This window comes from Phyllopteryx taeniolatus, chromosome 13, assembly GCF_024500385.1.
Source record: "Phyllopteryx taeniolatus isolate TA_2022b chromosome 13, UOR_Ptae_1.2, whole genome shotgun sequence".
Taxonomy (NCBI): Eukaryota; Metazoa; Chordata; class Actinopteri; order Syngnathiformes; family Syngnathidae; genus Phyllopteryx; species Phyllopteryx taeniolatus.
Genome location: NC_084514.1, coordinates 18,894,380 through 18,916,208, shown reverse-complemented (window position 1 = coordinate 18,916,208; position 21,829 = coordinate 18,894,380). Strand labels below are relative to the sequence as shown.

General features: G+C 42.9%; 2 protein-coding genes across 3 annotated transcripts; both read left to right on the top strand.

Annotated features, from left to right (window-relative positions):
• Window positions 1–399: 399 nt before the first annotated feature.
• On the top strand, window positions 400–9,309 carry zmp:0000000662 (RING finger protein 145). The gene is made up of 10 exons (XM_061795850.1): window positions 400–568; window positions 2,216–2,324; window positions 2,624–2,715; window positions 3,602–3,828; window positions 4,421–4,599; window positions 5,429–5,626; window positions 5,975–6,157; window positions 6,586–6,733; window positions 7,108–7,464; window positions 7,629–9,309. The coding sequence occupies exons 1-10, from the start codon at window positions 400–402 to the stop codon at window positions 7,872–7,874; spliced, it is 1,908 nt and encodes a 635-aa protein (XP_061651834.1). The 3' UTR covers window positions 7,875–9,309.
• Window positions 9,310–11,554: 2,245 nt separating this feature from the next.
• Window positions 11,555–19,449, top strand: LOC133488165 (ubiquitin-conjugating enzyme E2 D3-like). Of its 2 annotated transcripts, XM_061795729.1 has the most exons (8): window positions 11,555–12,060; window positions 14,196–14,259; window positions 14,867–14,898; window positions 14,995–15,072; window positions 15,473–15,578; window positions 15,698–15,791; window positions 15,896–15,969; window positions 18,644–19,449. In XM_061795729.1, exons 1-7 carry the CDS (start codon window positions 12,037–12,039, stop codon window positions 15,942–15,944), a joined length of 447 nt encoding a protein of 148 aa, XP_061651713.1. In that variant the 5' UTR covers window positions 11,555–12,036; the 3' UTR covers window positions 15,945–15,969; window positions 18,644–19,449. The 2 variants fall into 2 exon arrangements, with proteins under 2 accessions (XP_061651713.1, XP_061651714.1); XM_061795730.1 differs by lacking the exon at window positions 15,896–15,969 and having other exon boundaries at window positions 11,556–12,060.
• The last annotated feature ends 2,380 nt before the right edge of the window (window positions 19,450–21,829 follow it).

Here is a 21,829-nt window from a genome sequence, read left to right as displayed (position 1 = left end):
TCCAACTCCTCGCCCTTAACTCGTATCATATCTCTTTTTTTTATCCAATGTTATACTTCCGGACGGTTGTACCTTAACTTCTGACTTGTTGTAAAAATGTAAAATGTATTTTTTTGTTGGCTAGCTAACGAGCAGGATAGCTACTCTGCAACGTAAATTCTACTATTCGTTCATCCCTAACTGACAATTCTCAACTTTCATTTTACGCGAAACTAACGCCGTGTATTATTTGAATATATTATATGTAAAAGTATCGGTTTGTTTTAAGTGTAAAGTTCATAGGGAGTTGTTTTGGTTTGTGTTTCAAATGAACGAAAGGGTAGCTACGTGACCCTCCAAGCCTCCTCCTCTTCCCCCCAAAAAGTCTTTTTTTTTGTTGTTGTTGTCTTTTTGTCGGGGATGCCTCGACTGGAAGAGCTGGCAAACGTGGCCCTGAGGGTGCCCAGCATCCTCGCGCTGGACCTGCTGTACAAGTATGACATTGTGGGCTTAACGGAGCACCTCAGGGCCAAAAACGAACACATGTTCTGCAAGTACCGATGGGTCATCTGCGACATGTTCTACATTGGTGAGTGATTGTTTTTTTTTTTTCCTTCTAATATTTTGTACTTATGTTGTATTTTTTTTCAAATATTTGCTTTTCATGTAATATTTTTGTATTCATATTTTGTAATGTTTGTGTATTATGTATTTTCATCTCATGTTTAATATTTGGTATTGTTCACTCATATTTCAGTTGTAATATGTGTGTACTTTTCGTGTAATATTTTAGTATTTTTTGTCAAATGTTTTTTTTTTCAATGTTGTTGTCATATTTGTGCTTTTCTTCTATTTTCTTCATAAAATATTTACTTTTTTAAAAAAATTGTCTTTTTCATCAACAAATATGTTCATACATTGTATTATTTACTAATATATCTAATTACTAATCTTGTGTCTTTTTCCAAATATTTTGTTTTACTAATAGTTTTGTCATATTTGTACATTTCTTCTCATATTTTTCTAAAATCTAAATTGTTTCCCTTAATATTTGTGTATTTTGGTACTTTTTTCAGTAGCTTTAATACCTAAACTGTTTCCATAGTATTTTTGTATTTTTACTAATATTTCTGTATTTTTCATATTTCTTTCTAATATCCTGTGATATTTAATAACATTTTTTAGTGTAATATTTGTCTTTTATCTAATTTTCTATTTTTAAATATCCAAATAGGTTCCGTAATGTTTTTGTACTTTTTCAAATATTTGTGTTTTCCATCTTATTTTCCCCAATTTGTGTGAAACTATATGTACCTCTATTATTTTTTGAAAACTCACCTATTTGCTGTTTGTGTTATCAGGCCAAAGTGTTGTTTTGGTGCCATCTTGTGGTATCTTGGTGCCAAGGGAGTGAACTGAGGCGTTTCACGTAGTGTTTTCCCACCATCTTGTGGCATTTTTTGGGCAATTTCAACCTTTGAAGGGTGGGGGTCAATTAAGCCACAGGCTTTTGGCTATACATGGCAGACTCGGTTGTTTTCTGGGATTGTATTGTAATCCATTAATAAAATCAATTAAGGTTTAGGATTTGAAATTGGGCGGCACGGTGGCCGACTGGTTAGAGCGTCAGCCTCACAGTTCTGAGGACCCGGGTTCAATCCCTGGCCCCGCCTGTGGGGAGTTTGCATGTTCTCCCCGTGCCTGCGTGGGTTTTCTCCGGGCTCTCCGGTTTCCTCCCACATCCCAAAAACATGCATTAATTGGAGACTCTAAAATTGCCCGTAGGTGTGACTGTGAGTGCGAATGGTTGTTTGTTTCTATGTGCCCTGCGATTGGCTGGCAACCAGTTCAGGGTGTACCCCGCCTCCTGCCCGATGACAGCTGGGATAGGCTCCAGCATGCCCGCGACCCTAGTGAGGAGAAGCGGCTCAGAAAATGGATGGATGGATGGATTTGAAATTGGGTTTTCTACACAGGATTAGGGTTTCAAGTTGGCATTTCGAGCCTGGGTTACAGTTTCAAATGAAGGTTAGGGTTTCCAATGAGGTTTTCAAGTCTGGTTTAGGGTTTCAAGCAAACGTTAGGGTTCTAAGTTAGCGTTGGTTTCGGTCCCTATCCCCCGGTGATTATTAGAAGGTCACATCGAACCCCACAAGATGTTTTTTTTTTGTATAGATTGTAATACTGTATTGTACTGTAAATGAAGTGCGCATTCCGTGTGTGTGTGTGTGTTAAGGTCACCTGTTGATCATGCTGTTGCTGCTGCTGCCTCTGAGACACATTGTGAGCGTCTACCTCCACGTTCTCGTCGCCATGCTTCTTTTCGTGGGACACCAACGCTCAAAGTACGTGCAACTAGCCCTCCAAAATTGGTCAGAAGGTTCGGGCTTTCAAATTAGGGCTTCAAGGCAGTTTTAGGCTTTCAAAGTAGGGTTTCAAATGAGCATTATGGTTTCAAATGAGGGTTGCGAGGCAGGGTTTGCTTTTCAAATTCACTTTTCATCCCAGGTTAGGGTTTCAAATCAACGTTAGGGAGTACAGTCTGTAATTGCTGATTCACGAATTGTGTTGCCGATGTACTGCGATGGCCACGGCCATTTGTCCTACCATTTCCTGTTGTCACCAAGTTCTCACCCGTTTCCAGGGAGTACGTCCTGGAGGAGCTGCTGGCCTGCCGCCAGGGGGCGCTCTCCTTCGACCGCAATGCCTTCAAAAGATTCGTTTGGGCCCTCACATGTGAGTTCTGTTGGCTGAGCACGGACTGGCCCGACACACACTGCCACCTGCTGGAGCGGCGCGTCATCACATGTTTGCTATTAATTGTTTCAAATGACGTCATTGGGTTGCAGCAACACAAAAATAGCTCATTAATATTTATTCAGGCGAATGTTTTAAAAAAAAAAATATATATATATATATATAACGACGATTACGGTTTCAGACACAGATTAGGGTTTTGAATGAGGGATTCATTCAATGTTAGGGGTTCCAATTAGGTTCTCAAACTAGGGTTAGGGTTTCAAATGTGATTTAAAGACAGTGTTAAGAGATTCAAGCCTGGGTTAGGGTTTTAAACATGGTAGGGTTTCAAATCAGTCTTTCCAGTCAGGTTGGAGTCTCAAACAAGGGTTATGCTATCAAGACAGTGTTAGGGTTTCAGATTACTGTGTATTCAGAAAGTGTTAAGATTTCAAATTACAGTTTCACGCGAGATTTAGGGTTTTACATTAGCCGGTCAAGCCTTGGTTAGCGTTTCAAATTATTATTAAGTATTGAATTTCGATCTGAAAATGTGATGAGGGTTTCAAATTAGGATTTCAAGACCCAGTTAGGGTTTCAAGCCTAGGTGAGGTTTTCAAATTCGGGTTTGAAGACCGGTTGGGTTTTTAAGACTGTGGAAGGCTTTCAAAGGAGGTGTTTTAAGACAGAGTTAGCGTTTCAAACAAGGATTAGGGTTTCAAACTAAGGTTAGGATGTCAATTTATGGTTACATAAAAGGGGTATGGTTTCAAATTAGGATCTCAAGCCGGGGTTAGAGTTTCAAATAAGGGTTATGGTTTCAAAGCTGTTTTACTGTTTCAATCTCTTTTCATCCCAACAAGTGCGTTGTGTGTTATATCAGGTCAGATCATCCTGAGCACGCTGTGCGCTTTCCTGATGAAAACGCGGAAGGTGTGGCTCTTCTCGGCGCCCGTGCTCCCCCTGCTGGCCCGCCTCGGCAGCCCTCCTCCGCCCGAGCTTCTCGCCGTCTCCGGCTTCGCCACGACGCTCACCGAGGTCGCCGTCGGCCTCTTCCTGCTCTTTGGGCTCTACCGCCTCACCGAGGCGGCGCTGTCACTCAAGCTGGAGGTGTGTCTCGTTTCACTTGACTTTCTTTCACTCCTAACCCTTGCGCTCGTCGTACCTCGGCTTACGAGTGATTCGACTTTTGAGTTTTTGGAAATTCGAGCCGTCTTGATTTGTGAGCAAAGTTGCCGTGTGAGGGTTACTGTCAAGCTAAACATCAAATCAAAGGAATTACACATTGTGCATTTAATCAAACCACATAACCTTGCCTTACGAAAGTGCTTTGCTCACAGGCAACCACTTATATTTCTATTTAGTTGTGAGTGACTTTTTCCAAGTCTTTTTTTATGTACATTTGCCTCTAAGGCATTTTGTATTTTGTGTCAGCATTAAGCTAAGTTATGCAGTTTGGCTAAATACACAGCCTGTTTTTTGAGGAATTGTTGACTTTAGGCTGCCTGTTGTGGCGTTTGCTTCCACCATCCAGCGCCCGGAACTCAACATTTTTACTCACAAATCAAGACAAAATATCGTCCGTGCGACACAGCTCGTATCTTGAAAAGCTCGTAAGTCGGGTCATTCGTAAGTTGAGGCTCCACTGTAATATTTTTTCCCCTTCTTTTTCAATTTGACCTAATATGAAAATACTGCATAGGTGATGGCACTGTCCCGCCTGCTGGCGGTGGGTATCTCCCTGTGGACCCAGTTTGCCGTGCCGGTCCTCTTTAGCGTCTTCTGGTTGGTCCTCTTCGCAGTCCACCTGTGCTCCAACGTTGTGTCCGGCGCCGCCTCGTCCGCCGCCCATCAGGGTGTCCTGTTCTTCCTTCTCACTGGGTGGGAAAGCGCTTCTTCACTGTGTGTGCGCGCGTGTGTGCGTCACATAGACGTAATTGGGCCTGGCACAGGCGTGGCAAAAGTGCAGTAAACCTTCACCATTCACGTGGGATAGGGACGGAGCCCTGTTGCGAATACTGAAAAGCTGCGGATAATTGCCACTATGAAGGTTTATATAGAGATGCCACAAGATGGCGGAAAATTACTACTTTTGGCAAAGTGAAACTCCTCAACTCCACAAGATGCTGGCAAAGCACGACTTTGGTCTAAATGAAACTACTCAACTCACTTCATCATAGTCCCTCGACACCAGGATCCCACAAATGGTAGCAAAGCACTATTTTTGTCTAAATGAAATTCCTCAACTCACGTCAACATAGTTCCTTGACAACAAGATGGTGGCAAAGCATGACTTTGGTATAAAATGAAACCCCTCAACTCGCATCAGCGTAGTTCCTCAACACCAAAATGCCGTACGATGGCAGCAATGTTTTGTCTAAAGGAAATTCCTCAACTGATTTAAACATAGTTCCTCAACACCAAGATGGTGGAAAAACTCTTTTTTTTGGTCTGACTTAATCTCCTCAACATAGTTCCACGATGCTAAGATGCCACAAAATGGCAGCAAAGTAACTGTGGATCACTGTTTGCACACTCTACACTTAAGTAAAAGTTCAGATACTTATGTAAGAAGAAAAAGACTGAAAGTAGGAAGTATCAATTGAACTCCTGTACTTAAGTAAACCAATAAAGTACAATGCCATGCACTGAATTAGAAAGTTACAAATGTGGTGGTGGTGGTAGTAAAATAAATAGTCAAGTAAAGTAGAGATGCCTGCAAAAAAGTATTTGTCCTTGAGGTAGAAGTTGTTTTGTGTGTCCGCAGTGTTTCCGAATGCTGTGCCACGCCGTACTCCCTGTTGGGTCTGACGTTCGTGGTGTCCTACTCGGCTCTGGGCCTGCTCAACCTCTGCAAGTTGTTCCTGGGGGGCTACGACGGCGTGCACAACGACAACGTCATGCAAAGGTCACCTGTTGCTTTGTTTCTGTAAACAGCTGGTTTCGAGGTAGTGTGGCCGTACTTGCAAACAAATGCATTCTTATGATCATAGACGCGAATACAATAGATTAGATTAGGAAAGCCTTTATTGTCATTGCACAGGCGACATAGGGTTACGCTAATTAGGGTTCAAAAGCGGCATTGGGCTTCCAGATTAGGATTCCAAGACAGTGTAAGGGTTTCAAACTTGGGTTAAGATTTTAAATTAGGGGTTAAAACTTAACTTATCAAATAAGGGTTTAAAACCAGGGTAAGGGTTTCAAGAGAGTGTTGCTGTTGAGTTGGACCGTCTTCCTTTTCTTGTCCGGTTTGCAGGGGGGTGACGGAAGGCGTGACGCTGCTGCTGCTCGCCCTGCAGACGGGCCTGCTGGGCATGCAGAGCATGCAGCGCACCTTCCTGCTCACCATCATCCTCTTCATCGTGGCCACGTCCACGCTGCAGTCCATGGGCGAGCTCACCCACCCGGTCGTCCTCGCCCTGGCCGCCTCCCGCAACAGGTTCTCAGTACCTTAACGTTACCCGACTTAACCCACCTCTAACGTGTCGCAATCTCAGAAACCACCAATATTACACAAAAATGCAATATAGTGCCGCGACTACTTGACACCCCCCCACCCCCTCCCAAAAGGTGTGTAATCGCCTAGAGATGGCAATAGATTATGGCAACGGACGACTTTTGTCGAAATGAAGCTCCTCATCTCACTTCATATTGGTTCCTTGGCACGAGTGGGGGTTTCTGGTATGTGCGGCCTCGCTATTTTTGTCTAAATTAAAGTCAACTCACTTCAACGTAGTTCGTCAACACCAAAATACCACAAGATGGCAGCAAAGCTCTTTTTGTCAAATGAAACTCCTGAAATGACTTCAACCTAGTTGGTCAACACCATTTCATCGTGTTTTTGTTTTCTTTCTTTCTTTCTTGTAGGAGCGTGTGTAAGCACCTGCGTGGGCTCAGCATGTGTCTTCTTCTGCTGGTCTTCCCGGTGTTCATGGCGTATAAGATATCACAGTTCTTCCACATGGACTTCTGGCTCCTCATTTTGGTGGCTGGTTGCATGCTCACCTCCCTCCAGGTACGCCAGGACCATTTTAGATCGTCAAAGACAAACTCATCCCGGAGATGTTGTCCAATTGCTATCAAGTTTGAACCACGTATACAGTACAAGACGGTTGGACGACACTGAGATAAATATTATGCAGTATCAGTAATGCACAACCCAGGATGATTTAAAAATTCAGCCCCCGAAGTCACTTTCTCATAGCAACATGCAATTTGACAGGCACTGGTATCATGTGCAGATGCACCACAAAAGTCTCAAAAATGCATACCTGATGTGGCTGATTGAGGTGCACATCACTATCTTTGCTTAGCCCGGCTCTACTCTTCAATGTGGTTTTTGCTCGTATTTTGTATTTCACAAACACGGCGTACGCTCTCGTGGCACAGGTTACGGGCACGCTGTTCATCTACTCCCTCTTCATGGTGGAGCTGTTCCGCAGCGAGCCCATGGAGAACCTGGACGAGGTGATCTACTGGGTGAACGCCGTTAGCCGGGTGCTGGAGTTCGTGGTGGCGCTGTGCGTGGTGGCGTACGGCGCATGGGAGTCGCTGTTGGGCGAGTGGAGCTGGATGGGCGCCTCGGTCATCATCATCCACTCGTACTGCAACGTGTGGCTGCGGGCGCAGTCGGGTTGGCGCAGCTTCCTGCTCCGGCTGGAGGCGGTCAAGAAGATCAACTCGCTGCCTCGCGCCACGCCGCAGCAGCTGAGGCGGCACAACGACGTCTGCGCCATCTGCTTCCTGGTCAGTACCCGTTCAGATGTTCCGAGGCCGATAAGGCCGATAAAATCGCTGTAAAGTCTAGTAAAAATATGTATGCGGCCCTAGGAGGAAAAACTTTGGACAGTCTGATCTTTTGAAGAATCTGTTACGCAGTCTCAAGGTGATTTGTGCATCCGTGTTTCCAGGAGATGAAGTCTGCAGTGGTCACGTCCTGCGACCACTTGTTCCACGCCAACTGCCTGAGCAAGTGGCTCCACGTGCAGGGGACGTGCCCCATGTGCCACCAGACAATCCCGGCTCATCCGCCCACCCGCCACGGCCCGGAGACGGACGCCGGCGCCCCTTTGGAGGAAGCCGTTGACTTGGAGGAGGAAGACGTCAACTCGGAGGAGGATCCCGATGACGGTCCAGACGAGGAGATAGTTATTTGAATTTGTGACTTTTTTTTCCTTTCCATTTTTCACAAATGGTATAGGAAATTCTCTTTTCTTGTTGGCTGTTTGACCGACGCTGAAACGGACCCCAGAATTACAAATGATACAGTACAGTCATCTTCGGTCGCTCACATGCTAACATACAAACGGAAAAACAAATGCAAATATGATTATGATTTTTTATTTTTTTTTGTATTTGAGGAATTTATTATTATTATGGTGATTATTTTTACTATTATTATTTTCATACAATTTGACTGACACTGGAAAAAACAGCTTCCCAACCCCTGAATTAGAAGCTATTGCATGCTAACTAACAACAGGAAAAAAAACACACAAACATGGTCCTGTTTTATTTTATTTGAGGTATTTTCTTTGTCTTTTTTTTTTTTTGTGTGCTGTTTGCGCAGCATTGAAAGCGGTTCCCTAGCCTATCCCCAATTAAAAATTGCACGATCCTATCTTCCTGCATCTGTCGCACGCTAACATACGAACTGACTGGTTTTGTTAGGCTCGGCGGGGAGTTGCGCTTATCTGAACGCCATTGTGCAATAATAGTTTGTGTTGTTTGCTTTACATTCATGTTTCGGACAAAATTCAGATCTCCATTGTTGGGGTTATTTTTATTTGTTCAGAATTTTTTTATTTTTTATTTATTTTTTTTTACTTTGGACATGCTAACGTGGCCTCACTGTTCGGGCGTGACAGCGCCACCTGTTGAGTCAGCTTGCACTTGACAGCCTTGAAAAAATGCGTTCGCGTCGAGACATATTGGTGTGGAGTCGACATCTTTTTTTACGTTTGAAGGAGTGAAAATATATGTCATTTTCTTAGAGGCCAATGTGGTAAACCAAAATCTAATGAAAATGTTAGGTTAGAGAGTGCCTCACAACTGGTTTCATGTTTTTATGTACACGATCATTACAACAGTCAAGTCAGTATTTGTTCACTTCTGTCATTTCCTAATTTTACTTGACTCTCAAAATAACTCAAAATATAAAATATAGGCTAATGTGTGAGGGGTTTCCATGTGTTTATTAATTTCTTTGCTATTGTAAAGGTTACATTTGTAGAGACTGCGAATTTTGGTTCTTTAAACGAAAAGTTTGTTAAAAATAAATTCTTTAGATTTTTTTTATATGCACAACCTCAATCAAACAATTACATATTAATATGTGTGGAGGTTTTCAGTAATAAATTGACACTGCTAATTGCTAAAAAGATTGAATTTGGCTCTGACTGATGTTTTGAAAAAATGTTTTAAAAATACATTTCACTGTGCACTGTATTTAATTAATGCATATAATAATACATGTGTATAGGGTTTCCGTATTTGATTTACATTGTGGTCAATCTCGATTAAATCTGGGGGAATCTTGGTTCTTTAAAACAGTTTGTATAAAATAAAATATATATATTTTTTTTATGCTCATTGCCACTATCAACAATGAATGTACAATTTAATGTCAATGTTTTATGTTGAATCTGGTTGGGGAGGCCACAACAAAATGCCAATTATAAGCAATTAGTATAGTTTTTTATGTAGTCACGTCCAATAAGGTGTGGCTTTTTGTTTTTTTATTTTAATTTTTTTAACCAAGCTTTCATGGAAATAAACCATGTTCAATCCAAGCTGATATCTAAATATAAAATGAAATGAAAATTGCCCTTATTTAACATGAAGAAACGTGTTCAATTCAAATCCAGATTAAATCTAGTATGACAATACTTATGCCCATTTTTTCAAATTGAAACGTCGATCTTTTCTGTGATGTTAAGGTGTGGTGAGAACAACACCTATCCATGTTGTTATGTAAAAAAATATATATATTTAACAACAACTAACAAGATTCCATTATTGTGACAAGTTCATTTATTATAATTCGATCTAATAAATGAAAATAAAATGTATTTTGTTAAAATAAGAAAATGTATGTGTTGTATTTATTTTTATTAAATAATGGCTTCATTTACAATTTATTTCAATCAGTTAAGGCAAAAACATTTGAATGAATTGTATTGAAATAACTGAAATAAACGATTTTATTTTAACATTATTGAATATTTATCGTCACAGTAACAGTGGTATAATAGATTTGTAATTGTAAACACTCGTGAAAAAAATACATTATGTTGGTTTGGTGCTTACCTACTGTATATCCTAAACAAACAAACAATCAACATTTATAATCAGATTAAAACTGACATTATTTTTGGTGCTGATGTGTTTCCCAAATGTCTTGAATGAAAGAGGGGCATTAACCTTTAAGAACTGGTTTGACCACCCTCAGCAGTAACAACGGAAATCAAGCGTTTTCTAGAAATGGCAATGATTCTTTCACATCTCTGTGGAGATATTTTGGCTCACTCTTCCTTGCACAAATGTTTTAAGTCAGCAATGCTGGAAGGTTTTCTAGCATGAATGGCCTTTTCAAGGTCATGCCACAGCATTTGAATCAGATTCAAGTCCGGACTTTGACTAGGCCACTTCAAAACCTTCACTTTGTTTTTTTTTTAAAAGCCATTCAGACGTTAACTTGCTGGTGTGTTTTGGATCGTTGTCCTGCTGCAGAATCCAAGTGCGCTTTAGCTTGAGGTCACGAACTGATTTCAAGTAAAGACCAGAATTCATGGTTCCATCAATCTCAGCAAGTTGTCCAGGTCCTGAAGGAGAAAAGCAGCCCAAGACCGTCACTCTATCACCACCATGTTTGACTGTGGGGAATGATGTTCTTTTTCTGAAATGCCGTCTTACATTTACGACAGATGTAATGAAACACACACCTCCCAAAAAGTTCAACTTTCGTCTCAGTCCATAGAATATTCTCCCAAAAGTCTTGGGAATAATTAGATCTTTTTTTGTTTTTTTTTACAAAAGTAAAATGTTCTTTTTGGTCGGGAGTGTTTTTTGCCTCTGAACTCTGCCACGGATGCCATTTTTGCCCCAGTCTCGTCCTTATTGGTGAGTCATGAACACTGGCAGGGAGACCTGCAGTTCTTTATACGTTGTCTTGGGTTCGTTTGTGGCCTCCTGGATGAGTCATCGCTAAGCTCTTGAGACAATTTTTTGGAGGCTGTTCCATGTTTTCTCCATTTGTGGAATGTCACCATAGTTCGCTGGAGTCCTAAAGCGTTAGAAATGGCTTTGCAACCCTTCCCAGACTGATAGCTGTTAATGACCTTATGACTCATCTGTACTTGAATTTCTTTGGCTCGTGGCATTTTGTTGCAGCTCTTCGAGATCTTTCGACCGACTTGATTTTGTCAGACAGGTTCTTTTTAAGTGATTTCTTGATTGAAGGCTTGGGTGTGTAAAAATAAACTCGGCTTTCCAAAAATGTGGTTAGCCAGAGGTAATTGATGATTTAACAAAGGGGCAATTTCTTTTTCACACAGGGGCAGGTAACCGAATAGATTTTTTTCCCCATTAATAAATATGTAAAAACTGCATTTTGTGTTTAGTTGGGTTATGTTTGTCTGATATTTTCATTTGTTTGATGCCCCTAAAGTGGGGAGTTTGTGAGGGGCAAATCTCTTTTTTTTTTTGTTCCAGGGCACTGCAGACCCCCTCACGTCCCGCTCGGCTCGTCCCCATCTGGGCCGTGTGTCGGCGTCGTCGTCCGCTCGCCCCGCCCCGCCCCGCTCCTCCTCCGGGGTGTCGTCATAAAGGCTCGCTCGCACGCGGACGGCCGCCAGTTGGCTAACGAACGACATCGACTCGACACGGGAAGCTTCGCGGTCCGCGCCCTCCCCCTTACCTACCACCCCTACCCCGAAGACACACACGATCTGACGGGGACGACTATCGAGACAATTCGGTGGTCACGAAGAAAATAAGCTGGTTGAAAGTCACCCAGCTTCGCGTCTCTCTGCTCGCTCGTTACTTCTTTGTCTTTTTTTTTTTTTCCCTTTTCTTTTCTTGCTGTTCGGCGCGTACGTAATTCCTTTTAGCTCCGTCGGCTAACTGAGCTCGCCGGAAAAGAGAAGGCCCGGGGCGTCGCGTTGTGTGTGTGTGTGTGTGTGTGTGTGTGTGTGTGCGTGCGTGTGAGACACTTGCGTCGGTTTATTCGGAGCGAGGCCCCGGCAGCGTCTTGACATATCACGGCCGGCCTTCATCGCTCGGATCGGCTCCCAGCAGCAGCAGCAGCCCGACGGAAGGATGGCTTTGAAACGGATTAACAAGGTAACATTTCCAGCCCAACTGCTCGCTAGTTAGCCCGGGCTAGCTTTAGCTCCCATCTTTACCCGGTGCTCTTCTTATCTCGATGACGTCGAGAAACATGATCTTTTTCTTAACATTTTTAACGCGCATATCGTATAGAAACTCGATAAATGCATAAATGGCACATTCGCCACTTTTTGGCCAACATTTGTGTTGAAATTTGTTTTGAGGCTAACTGGTGCTAGCAGCCTAGCTCAGCGCCGAGGGCCCCGACACCGCACACCGCTTATATAAACACGTCTGTCCGCGCATACACTGGAATTATGTGCGATATTAGCGTCGTGTCGGTGCTTCTTCAACGTGTTTTTGCTCATTGTGCAACGCGTACACTGTACTAAGGCGCACGCACGCACAGGCGGCGTTGAACCAGAAAGCATGAGTCATATTTCACGTCAAAAGCGTCGCGGGTGAAACATGGCTGTGGTATGAGTCCGTGTCCTCATCCGCATTCGAGCACTCACTCACATGCTCCCCCGGCCGGCTAGTCAATTGCGAAATGTCCATTTATTCATCTGATTAACAAGGCAGGATAGCTATTCTAATTTATAAAAAAAAAAAAAAAAAAAAAACACCCACAAATGTTTCTTCGAGGAGGCCGGGTGGGGCAGCGGGTGGAGAGGGCTAACCCCCACCTACCAACAGCAACACCCTCCTTGCTTCAAAATAGCCGAAGGCCTAAAAATAAAATGTCTTTTGATGCGTTGTCTCATTTTGCATTAACTGGTCTCCACCGTCAAGGATGGCTAAAGTACTAAGATGGAGTACAAATACTACATACTATGTCAACTCTTGAGTAAAAGTAAAAAAAAAAAAAAACTCAAATGTATGCAAGTAAAAAAGGAAACGTGAGATTATAGGTATAGGAATATATTGATTCCAATACCGGTGCCGATACTGTACACCTGTATAATACTCGTATTCATAAATTTGCACCGGTACTATAAATCTGTACCACTTTACCAGCCTGACTCTGATAATTGAATAGTTTTTTTTTTTTTAAATGTACAGACGTAAACACGAAGTTTTATGACCGATGCGTCGATACCGGTGCCGATACTGTACACTTGTACTGTAATTGTTAACGTAAAAATGCACCACCGTTTTAGCAGCCTGACTCTTTCACCTGAGTTTAAAAAAACAACAATCAGAATCTGAACGGTACTGTGTAAAAGGAAAGCTGACTTTTTATTTAGGTTGCACCAATAACAGTGCAGATAATGTACGCCTGTCCTCCACACTGACATCACTCGAGCAGCCTGCTAGGCGCAATGTCCGCCGTGCGCAGATACTTTTAAGGTAAATGCGGGTGACAACACTGTCAGCTGTCTGCAAGTTATACCCTGCTCGGGTGCCAACCGAGTAACCAGAAGTTGCCGTTGGTTTAACGGAAGTATCTCTGTTGTCCTGTCACTGTCAATTTATAAGTTGTCGTATTCTCAAAAAGGACTCCTGTCTTTCTTTTAACTCACTTTTTTTTGTAGTTGACACACAAGAGGTGACACGGCATCCATATTCCTGCTTACAACTAGTTTTTCAGGATTTATCATCAAAAAAGAAAGCAAAAATGGAACAAATCCACGACTAATCATTTAGACAATAGTTTTGGTTTTGGTCTATACTGGAAAAATCCCCCTTTTCCTCCTTATAGCTACTTGCCACAAATAAAAGAAAACTAGTTGCACTTTATTATTTCTAACATTTTAAGAAACACTTAACATTCCTGTAATAATGGTAAAAAATGTGTGTAAAACTACTTGCCCTTATTGTTCTCTTAAAAGTGTGAAAGAGAAGTTATCCACTGTACTGTGTAATGAAACAAAACTTAACCAAACTCATCACATTAAAAAAAGTTAAAACTAGTCGGCCATTAACAACAGGCAACATATTGTAATTTGTAATATTCCTGACTGTCATACGAGTATATGAATAAAAACATATAAGCATAATAAAACTAATCAATCAAATCTTCATGTGGCACCTTTTCATACTTCGAGCGACACAAAGTGCTTGACAAGACACAAGCAAACCTGCATTGTGCAGGTGTACCTAATGTTGTCTGTCAAGTGTTGTATTGATTTCTTTTTGGCTCATTTTAGGAGCTTCACGACCTGGCTCGCGACCCACCAGCGCAGTGCTCCGCCGGCCCCGTTGGTGATGACAGTAAGTTTTGGTCAAATACCAGTCAACATAATCCTGCTATGGGGTTTATGCCACGGACTTCCCGCTTTGAAGGAGTGAACCAGCTCGGGTTTATCTCGATTATTTACGAGATCACTCAAGGCACACCGAAAATTTCACTGCGGTGCAATATTATTTTTTTGTTGTTCCCCCCCCTTTTCATTTTCATTTCATACAGCAAGCTGTTTTTTAAGGCAAATGTATATATTTCTGCACGAGTGTAAAATAAATAGACCACTCAGATAACTTGGAGGGGATCCGGCAACCGCATAAATCATGTTTCCTTTTAACTCTCCCTGAGAGCATAGAAATTGTAATTGCAGGTACGTGCCCATCCTGGTTAACGTTGCGTTTCAAACTTGGGACGTCACACAGTTGAAATGAGTTTTGTCGAATGCGGCTCGACTCTTTGTGACTGGCTCCAATTCGGGAGCATGCCGTAGCGTTGACTAGCAGCGAGTTTTTCCAAAAATCTGCGAACGCCGCAGGGACCGCGGCAACGGGAAATAGATGTTTAGCCGGAAGTCTGTGACGTCAATCCCGATCGTGTCATTCATAAGCTGGAGAGCTGACGACTTTCTTTCTGCAGTGTTTCACTGGCAAGCCACAATCATGGGCCCTGTAAGTAATAATCCTCTTTTTGTTATGGATATTGTTTACAGATGTGGGATTAGGATTGTTTGAATGTTTTTTTTTTTTTTTTTTTTGTCTTTTCAGAGTGACAGTCCATATCAGGGAGGTGTTTTCTTCTTGACTATTCATTTTCCAACAGACTATCCCTTCAAACCACCCAAGGTAAGCAAACACCGTTGCACGTCCACATTTTCAACGCAAGCTCTTAATTAGCTTTTGTTTGCATTCTGAAAACTGTTTCCCACCATTGCAAACGTAGAAATGGAAAAAAATCTGTTGCAGGCTGAGACCTTGCCTTAAAAACTTTACGATCTGCAGTCAGTGTGATACTAGTGAAAACAAGTTAACCGCGCGATAATAAAGTAACAAAAAAGGATTCAATGAACTACAGTCATGAGCGCATCATGATGTAAGAACCTTGGGCACTGTGAACATATTTTTTCCGGTGTCTCATCCGCCACCTGAAGTCATGCCTGAAATTCCGTTCTGCAATTTTTTTTTTTTTTTTTTTTTAGCTGACAGGACCATGACTCGGCAGTATCTCTCCCTCTTTCTCTTCCAGGTTGCGTTCACGACGAGAATCTACCACCCAAATATTAACAGTAACGGCAGTATCTGTCTGGACATTCTCAGATCACAGTGGTCTCCAGCACTTACCATTTCTAAAGGTGACTCCATCAGTTGCTGTTGTGCTTGACGAGCAGGAAGCGCTTTTGATTTCCTTGTGAGATCACACGTCATTAAGATCCTTCTGGAATGACACGCCCGTTTCGTTCTCTTGCTGCAGTTCTTCTCTCCATTTGCTCGCTGCTATGCGACCCCAACCCCGACGACCCGCTAGTGCCAGAGATTGCACGAATCTACAAAACAGATAACTCCAAGTAAGTAAAGAAAGTTAACAAAACAAAAAAGAAGTAACGACCATACGAAGTCAACCCCCCCCTCCCCCACCCAAAAATGAATAAATGTCAACTTTCACTCTCAGGTACAATAAGCTAGCTCAGGAGTGGACAGCCAAGTATGCTATGCTTTAAAACGAAACCAAAAAAAAAGTGGGGGGTAAGAAGTTGAGGCTGCATCTTGGCTGGCACTCTGAGAATGATTGTCAGTAATAAAGCGGGGTATGCCTCAACCGAGTTTCAAAATCTGAGCCCGTCTTAGTTTTAATGAGAGAGCGAGATTGCGTACATGGCAAGAAAAAAAAACATCCGTGTATGTTCTTACTGTTTAACGTGTATGATTGTCGACCCAGCCATTTTCTGAGGGAAAATCCCTTTTGGCGCAGCCCCACACCACAGGATAATCGCTCAAGATCTGTCAGAGATTTCTGCTCAAATTGGGCCTGATTTATCGGTATGCGTGTACCCCGCTTTGCTGACAGCGTTGAATTGGCCTCATGTGGATGGAGTTGAATGCCTGATGGTACTAACCTGCTTGCGGCGGGGTTTACACTGCGCGGTTCGAGTGATGTGAATTTTTTTATTTTTTTTTTTAAATGTGTGGGATCGGCTATATTTTGATCGTTTTCAGGCCCTTCTGCCGAATGTAGATCAAATTGGGATGCATACATGTATTAAACACCCGCTGTAAATCCAAACTACAAGTATAGATGCTAAATATGGTGTAAATGTGTTGCATTCAAGGTGGTAAAATGGTGGAGGTGATGACATTAGTTGTATAAACATTAAATATTATGGATAGGCGACAGAGGGTGAATCATCGGGCCTTTAAAAGAGATTGCAAGATTGCATATTTGAGGTTTGTTGTGCAGTGATTTGATCCGAGCCGCTAACTTTGTCAGCTAGCTGTGTAATTGCTTGAGCGACCTCATTGGCTGTGATTGCCGCTGTGTCACCGTTGGGAAAACACTTCGAACACAATGAAATAGCTCAGAATAACGTTGCCTGCGTAGCTGGGCGACGTCGGCAACTCCTTCTGTGGTACCGGGTCGGAGCGCTCGCCTCTGTGCGGAACCCAGTCGCATCGTTACCTCGAGGAGCTTTTCAGCTGTGAAAGTGAAATTGGATAATTTCCTGCGGCACCCTGCTTGGAATCACCGAACTGTAGTGTAAATATGCTATCTTAGAGGTGTGTCCATCGTGAAATCAAATATTGGTGTAATGTGGAGGTTACACCTCATTTATGTAGGCCCAGGTCAACTAAGTGCCATGTAATGTTTAATACTGGTGTTACGATTTAGTTGTGTTGACGCTTGTGTATTAAACGTGTAATTTGTGCATCTGTGGGTTGCTTAATGTATTCATTGAATGCAAATGCCCATGTGTAGGATATAGACTAAAGTAAAAAAAATAAAAAATAAATAAAAAAATAGAATATTAACATTAAATCTGATTTGGGCCCTGGACCTGAAGTGTGAATCTAGCCTATGCAAAAAAAATTTCCACGAAGTCCTCCACCCACACCCTGTTTTTTGCCGTGCCCGCCTCTCCTCCCCAAGCTTGCCGAGCAGGTCCGCACGGTCGCCTTATTACAGCAAGCAGATTTTTAACCCGCATCAAAGACAAAAGATGCCTCACTAAGTGGAAAGATGCCAAAATTTAGTGTTTGAAATCCTTAAGCCTAAAGTATGATTTTTGCTTTCTCTTCCCAGAAACTTATTCATATATTTACAGCTACAATATCAATTGAAGATGATGAAAAAGTAAAAAGAAAGTGAAAGCCATATTATATAGATTCATTACACACCGTGAAATATTTCAAGCCGTTTTTTTTTTTAATTTATTTTTTTCCCCCTTCCTCCTCCCAAGCACACCGAGCAACGAAACCGACTGATTTGTTATGCAGTATGTGGGGTTTGGCAGCTGACTGGTTTTTCCAGTTTTCCCAAATGTTTTTTTCCCCAAAAATTTTCTTTTCCCAATATTTTTTCTTTCTTTTTTGGGGGGGAGGGGCAACCTGGAAAACCCTTATTGTTTAGCCATGCCTTGTCAAGAATGTCGGAAGTTTCAAAAAGTTGTATTTTTTATTTTATGCAATTATAGCAGGCATCAGTTATCAGCAGATTTTTGCTATTTGCAGTCCGGCCAGGTCCCTTTCCCCCACAAATAGCGGAGGTCCGCTGTAATTCTTTACCCTCCAGTTATATAAATGGTTAATTCACCTATTCAAAAGTCCAAGGAAATATTTAATTATAAAAGAAATATTTTAAATGCAGTAAAAACCTTGCCTTATGAGTACCCCAGCTTAGTTTTTCCACGTTACGAGCCGTTAGGCTAGCAGTTATGGTACTGTAATTTACTGGCATTTGGGTGAATGCACTTTTGTCGTTTAGTGAACGAGACAAAACAGTCGAACACAATACAAAGTGAGATCACCCACAAGAAGCCGCTGTAGGCCACAACTCACACCCAGGCGCTCACATGCAGACCAACAGACCACCTGTTTCTGATGTCACTTACCCGGCCACGCCCCTCAAAGGCACACATCCAACACTAATGCTACATAATGTATGTCGAGTATTTAATTCAAGGTCCACAACTATTTTGGGGATTTGGAATAATGTAGCGTGTAAACCCGAATATTTTTTTATGAACAAATAAAAGTTTGCGTGAACGCATGTGAACACTGCGGGAAAGTTGTCTTGTCACGTGGTCGTCAACTTCTCGTGTGCCTTTGCCGATGTGCATGCTTGTTGCAAATGAATGTACGCCTCTGTTTGCATGCCTCCAGACTGAATGCTCACATTGCTAATGCAAACATCTTCTCCTTGCAGGTACACCAAAATGGCGAAAGAATGGACACAAAAATATGCAATGTGATGGAGGGAAAAAAATTGTCTTGTGGGGGGTTTGGTGCATTTTTTTTTTTGGTTCAGACTGAAAAAAAAGTTTTTTTTCACTCATATTTTTTTGTTTCATGCAGAGCATTTTAAACCCCTCCTTCTCGTTTATTTGTTTTTTTCTCCTTCACCCGTGCACTAATAAGAGTTTTTCTCTCAGGGCACGTGGTGACAGTTTTCCCAGGAATTCTTTTTTTTTTTTTTTTTTTCCTCCATTGTTGCAAACGCACACAAAACAGTTTGAGCATGCACCATTAGCCATCACACACACAGATTAATTTGGCAAAAAAAAGCAAACAAAAGAACTACCTGAAAACCTGGCTTCCCGTGACCCGAAAGCTGCGTCTGTCATTAGCATAGGAAGCAGTTAGCCGCGGAAAAAAAGCGTGTACAGAAGAAGCACTGCAGTTCGGAGATCAAAATATTAAGTACCTCAATGTTGTATTTTATGCATGTTAATACAAAAATAATGGTAGGCTACTATATCCTATACACGGAAGAATTTGGTTGCCCCCCTCCGAGGCGTTGGATGACTTTTTTTTTTTTTTTTTTTTCTTCCCCCTCTCTCTCTCCCCCCGATCTCTAGAAGCCAGTTAGATGAGCGTTTGGCTTGCGCCCCACACACAAACTGTTTTCTTGTAGCCCCCCACAAACTATGTATAATGTTACGCCCACGGTTGATCATCAACTCGTGGCTCTGTTTTTAGTTTCCCCTTCAATAAAGTTCAACCATAAATGTGCTGATGTTGGTGTCTTTTTTTTTTTTTTTTTCTTCCCTTAAATTTATTTTATTTTTTAATTGATTTTATGATGTTTGTCTGATGTTGCATCTGTAAAATAATCAAGAGTCATAAATAAATTGTGCCCTCCACCAAGGAAGTTTTAAAGCTTAATTCCAAATTGTTGTTTTTATTTTTTATTTTATTTGGGTCATTTTACTTGTTATTGTACTTTTCTTTATTCCCCTTTCTCAATCTGTAAATCACCTTTATCCCGTCTTGTCATTTTATTTTGTACTGCTTTAATGTTACCAGTTCTTAGTTTTCAAATCTTATTTACCTAGCTTTAAAGTAATTAAAGAAGTATTCCGTTTGAGATATTTAAGAGTTTCAATGCATTTTAAAATACCTGTTGCCCGTTTTTATTACCGGTATTATTTTCTTACTCCCTTTTGTTCTTTATACACTTATGCCCGTTTGAGTTTACATTTTTTGATTTATCTTAATACAAAATATACAGGTCAATGATCCAGCAATACTAAAGTGCAGTTTTTTTTTTTTGCTTCCCGTCTTGTCTCTACTATGGAAAAAACTGTTATGGTGTTGCAAAATTTAGTTTTTGAAGTTTTGGGGGGAAAGATTCCGCTTTTCAAACGTGAACTTTAAAGTTTTACTTTTTTTTTTTTTTTTTTTTTTTTATCCATCCATTTTCTACCGCTTATCCGGGTCGCGGGGGCAGTAGCTTTAGCAGGGACGCCCAGACTTCCCTCTCCCCAGCCACTTCATCCAGCTCTTCCGGGGGGATCCCGAGGCGTTCCTAGGCCAGCCGAAGGACGTAGTCTCTCCAGCGTGTCCTGGGTCGTCCCCGGGGTCTCCTCCCAGTGGGACGTGCCCGGAACACCTCACCAGGGAGGCGTCCGGGAGGCATCCGAATAAGATGCCCCAGCCACCTCATCTGGCTCCTCAATGCGGAGGAGCAGCGGCTCTACTCTGAGATCCTCCCGGATGACCGAGCTTCTCACCCTATCTCTAAGGGAGAGCCCGGACACCTTGCGGAGGAAACTCATTTCGGCCGGTTGTATCCGGGATCTTGTTCTTTCGGTCACGACCCACAGCTCATGAGCATAGGTGAGGGTAGGAACGAAATTGAGAGCTTCGCCTTTCGGCTTAGCTCCTTCTTTACCACAACGGACCGATACAAAGTCTGCATCACTGCAGACGCTGCACCGATCCGCCTGTCGATCTCCCGTTCCATTCTTCCCTCACTTGTGAACAAGACCCCAAGATACTTGAACTCCTCCACTTGGGTCAGGATCTCATCCCCAACCTGGAGAGGGCATGCCACCCTTTTCCGACTGAGGACCATGGTCTCAGATTTGGAGGTGCTGATTCTCATCCCAGCCGCTTCACACTGCTGCGAACTGCTCCAGTGAGAGTTGGAGCTCACGGCTTGATGAAGCCAACAGAACCACATCATCTGCAAAAAGCAGAGATGCAATACTGAGGCCACCAAATCGGACCCCCTCTACGCCTCGGCTGCGCCTAGAAATTCTGTCCATAAAAGTTATGAACAGAATCGGCGACAAAGGGCAGCCTTGGCGGAGTCCAACCCTCACCGGGAACGAGTCCGACCTACTGCCGGATATGCGGACCAAACTTTTGACTCCGGTCGTACAGGGACCGAACAGCCCGTATCAGGGGGTTCAGTACCCCATACTCCCGAAGCACCCTCCACGGGACTCCCCGAGGGACACGGTCGAATGCCTTCTCCAAGTCCACAAAACACATGTAGACTGGTTGGGCGGACTCCCATGCACCCTCGAGGACCCTGCCGAGGGTGTAGAGCTGGTCCACTGTTCCGCGGCCAGGACGAAAACCACACTGCTCGTCCTGAATCTGAGATTCGACTTCCCGACTGACCCTCCTCTCCAGCACCCCTGAATAGACCTTACCAGGGAGGCTGAGCAGTGTGATCCCCCTGTAGTTGGAACACAACCTCCGGTCCCCCTTCTTAAAAAGGGGGACCACCACCCCAGTCTGCCAATCCAGAGGCACTGTCCCCGATGTCCACGCGATGTTGCAGATGCGTGTCAACCAGGACAGCCCCACAACATCCAGAGCCTTTAGGAACTCCGGGCAAATCTCATCCACCCCTGGGGCCTTGCCACCGAGGAGCTTTTTAACTACCTCGTGACCTCAAACCCAGAGATTGGAGAGCCCGCCTCAGAGAACCCACACTCTGCTTCCTCATGGGAAGGCGTGTCGGTGGAATTGAGGAGGTCTTCGAAGTATTCTCCCCACCGACTCACAACGTCCCGAGTCGAGGTCAGCAGCGCCCCATCCCCACTATACACAGTGTTGGTGGTGCACTGCTTTCCTCTCCTGAGACGTCGGATGGTGG